General features: G+C 41.4%; 1 protein-coding gene across 7 annotated transcripts in view; it reads left to right on the top strand.

Annotated features, from left to right (window-relative positions):
* svilb (supervillin b) overlaps positions 1 to 3,938 on the top strand; it is a 61,850-nt gene extending 57,912 nt beyond the window's left edge. For 6 of the 7 annotated variants that reach the window (XM_030363451.1, XM_030363446.1, XM_030363447.1 and 3 more), the window contains one exon: positions 1,476 to 3,938. In XM_030363451.1, coding sequence (XP_030219311.1) covers positions 1,476 to 1,562 — 87 coding nt within the window. In that variant the 3' untranslated portion in view covers positions 1,563 to 3,938. Of the gene's footprint in view, positions 1 to 97; positions 125 to 1,475 lie in introns of all 7 variants that reach the window. The other variant, XM_030363448.1, reaches the window with a different exon arrangement.
* Positions 3,939 to 5,458: the final 1,520 nt, after the last annotated feature.

Genomic DNA, 5,458 nt, shown 5'->3' with positions numbered 1-5,458 from the left:
GCTTTTTATCCTCAACAACCTCATTTAATTTAAAGCTTCATAACCTTTGACTGAACCGACTCATCCGTGTTAACTGCATCTAACTCTCGCCTTTCAGAGCAAGTTGTATTAGAGGAGGATTCAGGTAAGAAATATGTGCTTAATAAAAACACCCTGGTGACCTGCCTCCTCTCTGTCTCTCCTGCGTCGGCCCCCCTCCCGGAGTGCTCACCTTTTCCTCTTTCACCTTTCACTTGGCGAGTGTGACTCTAACATAAACAGATGTTTCCTACTGTGCAACCAAGTTTCATGTTTCAGCGTGCAAATACAGCATTCCTACTGTCACAAGTCTTTTATGTTGCATGTTTACACTGTCACTTCCTGGCCGTCTCTTAAGCAACGGATTTGTTAGATTTCAGCTTATTATTATTAATAATAGCTGTAGGGTTGTTTGTTTGGTTCTAGGGTTTGGAAGTAGGATTAGGGTTCCCTCTTGAGATCAGGTTTCATGGTTTGGTTTTTGGTTCCAGGGTTGGAACCAGGATTAGGGGTCAGAGCCAGGTATTATACAGTATTTTCAGATAAATTCCTATTCAGCATAGATGTATTCTGGAAGAAAAGAGAAATGATGGGCCTTTAATCCGTCCATATTATTGAGCAGTGGTTTTATATACAGCTAAAATAAACAGCTAAAATATAGCTAATCAGCTTCATTTTTCAATCACATGATGATTCCTTAAATCCCGAGATCAATCTTTCAATGGAAGCACTCATGTATTTTTTTATTAAATTTTTTCCTCCTTCACACACTGATCGACTCCCTTCTGCACCTCGGCTGTGTGCGCTCGTGGGCGGCCCTGCTTGTCTTCACCAACACAAGACACAAACAGAACCACCTTCACCTTTCTCTCCTCACAAAGAAATAGCAATTGCACGCATTATATCCACTTGCCGGTGCTCCCCTTCGGCGGATCTGTCGCCTGTCTCTAACAGGTGGACCGAGCCGGGCTCACAATGAAGCTGTGAGGATAAAGGGATCCTCCACCCACACAGAGAGAGTGTCTGCTTTATGGACACACGGTCCCTGCTGCAATTAATCCAGCCGATACGGACGCTGTTAGCAGCTTAGCAGTGGACTCTTGAACACAGAGGTGTCGTCGTAAGGTTAAGCACAGGGGGTCGTACCACTGATTCTGGGTCTGCTCCTTTAACGTGCCAGTGCTTGGGTTGTGGAGATACAAAGTCTACGAAGCAGGCCCTGGTTAACATAGAAGTAGCGGACCCTTTATTAATGTTGTGAGAAAGCCCTGTGTTTTTCCTGTGAGGATACATCTATGAAAAGGTGCTGTCGAGGGCTTCTGCACAAAGACACTCTCTTTGTGTGTTTGTTGGGCTCCCTTTGTCCTCCCAGCCTCCCATCCATCTTCTCTAGTCTTCATGAATCATCTCCTTCTCTTTCTAATGCTCTGCGTCTCTCTCTCGTTCTCCCCTCACAGAAAGGGTTGGACATGAAGAGGGAAGAATACGAAGGTCTACCAGGGTGGAAGCAAGTGAACTTGAAGAAGGCGAAGGGACTGTTTTAAAAGGAAGACGCACGCGGTGGCGTCGTGGTGGGACGTGGACAGAGGGTGAAAGGTCAAAGACGAAGGAGAAAGAGGCTTTTAGTTGAGCGACCGGTGACCTCTGCGTCAAGGACGACGGATTGCAGCCTTGCACACTGATGATGTAATGAAATGGTTGTAAAGGGTGAATACCAAAACAAACACACAAAAAAAAGACTTGTTTGCTAATACATTGTACATGGTTCTGCTCCTGGTCTCTTGCACTTAACTTCCCGCTCATGACGTGGACAACATGCGCTTTTCACACACACACACACACACACACACAAACACGCACGCACAATGTGTGCAATAGTTATTTTCTTTTCTTGGGATGTGTGTGTGTGTGTGCTTGCGTCCGTTTATGGGTGTTTGCGTGTATGTTTGTGACTGCGTACTTTTTTTTTATAGGTGTATACAAATGTTTGCGTGTATGTCTGTTAGGGTTAACTATGAGTATGTATGCGGGTCGGGACGGAGGGTTGTTTGTGTTCTAGGTGTGCTTGTGTGTATATGTTAATTTGTGTCTCCGTAAGAGCAAAACTAGGACTGGTGGGGGCGGAGGGGCGGGGGGGGGGGGGGGGTCACAATGTGTATGTATTTTCTGATGGTGTTCCCGTCAATGCAGATGAGAGCAAAAAGAGCTGGCCTGAATAGACTCGCTCGCACACTCTTCACTGGGACTCAACGTTAGCTTGACTTATCGTTAACAAGAATCAAGGAAAAGCTACGGGGAAAAAAAAGGAACCGGATTTATTTTAATGTATAGTGCCTTGCTTTGTGTACAGTTTATATACAAGAATTATAGTCTGTATTTCGAAAGACTCCCTTTGTGATATAAGGTTTAGTGGAATAAATCATGGGGCTGACCGAATCAATCAAACCACCTAAGTTCACTTGTCTGTTTCTACTGTCTCATGTGACCCATGGCGTGTTGAGTCAGTCTACCTGAAGACTCCTGAAACACCTTCTTCGTCTTAGTGATGAACCACAAAACACAATTGTGAATATGCAATTATGCAAAAAATGAAAATAATAGTAATTGGTTTTACATTTGAAGATAAGTCACTTGGAACTTTATTAAATCCATGGTTGAGGTATACAGTATACAATACAGTATACAGCATGCTACCATTACTTTTTTGTTCAATAGGTAGTGATGCTAAGTGACCACAGTTTTAGTCTGGATGCCATGAAGTGCAGCCTGCCGGAAAAGTGAGAGTCTCAAGGGTGGTAACATGGTGCGTGCTTCTGTTAAATCAAAGTAAGTATTTTTGTTCTTCGATCCATTAGCTCGTAGCGTATCACTTTATCCCTCTATAATGTGTCACGAACGTCGGTTCATTTCGGAATTAAAATATATATATTTCTCTAAAAAGTCAATGGGAAATAAAATGCATTACTCGGAAAGCTACCACTAGATGGCGTAGTTGCTAGATTCGCTCCCCATTGCGACATACCAGGAAAGATGTAATGGTATATTAGTTAGCGGTATAGTAGGCCAGTCTCTTCCTCTACTACTGCAATCGGGTATCCCCGATAACGCCATGTAAAATCCGACATGGAGGAAAAAAAACGTCTCAGAACTGCTTTCTAATATTTTATTGTGATGGGAGTGATAAAAAAACAGCCCAAAAATAAACAATACAAAAAAAAGACAGTGAGTGTACAAAGTTTCTTTAGGGCAAAACGTAAATGTAGCCTTTGACCAAAACGTTAACAATGGAACAAAGTTGGCACAGAGCAGGGACATTTAAAAAAAGGTGAGTTGGGAAAGGGGGTTAATCTAAATTTGGCTTTGATAAAAACAAGTGGGAGCAACAGGTAACATACATGTTCAGCACAACACCCTTCATAACAACGGCAAGGACTCATGCGTTAGTCAAATCACAGAGCTGTAGGATTCAGTAGCTTTGTAAGAATGCGAGGATCGGACCCGGACAGGGCCAGCAAGCGGATGCACATGTAACACATCTTCATTCCCGTGGCTTTACTTCGTTCTTCGTCTTCGTCATTTTCTTTATTTTTTTTATAGCTTAAAACAAGGTATGCTTACATAATACATTTTGTTGGATTGTAACAAACGTTAGTCCCCCCAGAACAACAATTTTGGGATTTGTTTTTGTTTTTTTTCGGTTTGCTTTCTTCAGATTATTTTTCATAGTAAAATATATTATTGTATCAATCAAACTACAGTATTGTACACTACAATGTGTAATAAATAACCATAAAAGAAAATATAAAAATAAGACACATAAATATAAAAAAGTCCTTTAGTAACTAAACAGGTACTTCATCAGTGAAAAGGGCTCTAATACTGCCATCGTCAAAAACAAAGACGAACATAAAACACAGGAACACACCTAGACAATTACTTCATCCTAAGAACACAGAACTTAAGAACACTGTTCGGTAAAAACAAAAAAAAAAATCGCATACACAGAAAAAAATAGACAAACCTGAAAATGAACAAAAAGGGACCACATTTACTAACGTTTGTTACCTGAAGTGCAGGACAACTTGCCATTTCCTGTCTGTTTCTGTTTTCATACAAAAAATAATAAAAATCGTGCACTCCAACGGCACTCGCTTTACGAACATGCTTATGAAGTGTTCGATCCTCATGGAGATATAGTAATCAAATACTGCCGATACCGGGTCGATTTCTCATGCAGATTGCAGGCCACATTAGAGATGGTGAACACCACCATACTTGTCCAGGGGAGGGGGGGTGGTGGGGGTCATGTGAAGGTATGAACCCACAGTCTCTCTAATCGTTATTTATATCTGATTTAGTCTTTAATTGGCTGCTTTCATCTCACCTCATTGAAGGTTCTCCAAAGTTTGGATCGTGTGTTAACTACCTCTTATCTCATTAGTAATTGTAACAGTACTTTTGATACTAAAGGTTATATCAAGCCAACTTACTATGTTAATGTTAAATCAAACGTAATTAGTTCATGGTTAGAGAGACAAATGGCAAATGTGTCAGCGACAGGCTTTTGAAAGGGTTTCAGAAACCACCTCAGGCTGCTGTTAGATGTGTAATTCTACCCAACTACTATACAAGCCACTAAATAAAGGAGAACTAGGCCTCTAACTGAGAACTATCACATCACTTTATAACTGTAAATAACACAACATGTGATGTACAGTACTCTGTAACCCCCCCCAACTTTAATTAAAAAAAGTGCCCTAACTTCCAGAGGCCGTACATTTCTAACACTGCTAAGATGAAAACATGGACTTCAGGTGTGCGTCCTCCATGCAAGTCAACAACAAACATTAGTCAATATGGGACTCGAGTAACAGAGGACATAATACTGGCTACATTGTACAAATGATAACACTTTTAAAATGGCACTTTTAACAGCACACAGGTCTTGCATAAGGCTGGAGGCATTGTGGGGTCGGGAATCAAAAATTACGCTTACACATGAATAACCGGACAAGGACTCAAAGTAAAACCAAAAAAAGAAGAAGCTCTGTTTAAATAGCTACGTGTATAACCCTTTGCGAAGCCAAGTAGGTGTAGAGGGAGAATACATATATGTATATATATTTATACCTTGAAGAGGTATAAAAGGCTTTAGCCCCATTCAGATTCACTGGGTTGCAAAATAACAATTCGGTTGCCTGATGCTGGCTTTTAAAGGTTGTGATTCTACCTTCCCTGAAAGGACAAAAATTTGGTTATGGCATACAGAAGTGACCTCATTATCCCCCTATCCCAGCCACTTACCCCTCTCCCCACCCCCACAAACCCATCCCCCCACAACCCCAAGAATACTGCTCTTCTCTTAAGGCCTTAACAGTCAAACAGAAACAAAATAGAACAGTTATGATGCTCGCTAGCATGACGCGCTAGCATAAGCTAA

This window comes from Gadus morhua, chromosome 8 (genome assembly GCF_902167405.1).
Source record: "Gadus morhua chromosome 8, gadMor3.0, whole genome shotgun sequence".
Taxonomy (NCBI): domain Eukaryota; kingdom Metazoa; phylum Chordata; class Actinopteri; order Gadiformes; family Gadidae; genus Gadus; species Gadus morhua.
Note: the sequence above shows the minus strand (reverse complement) of the source record. Positions and strands in the feature narration are given on the sequence as shown.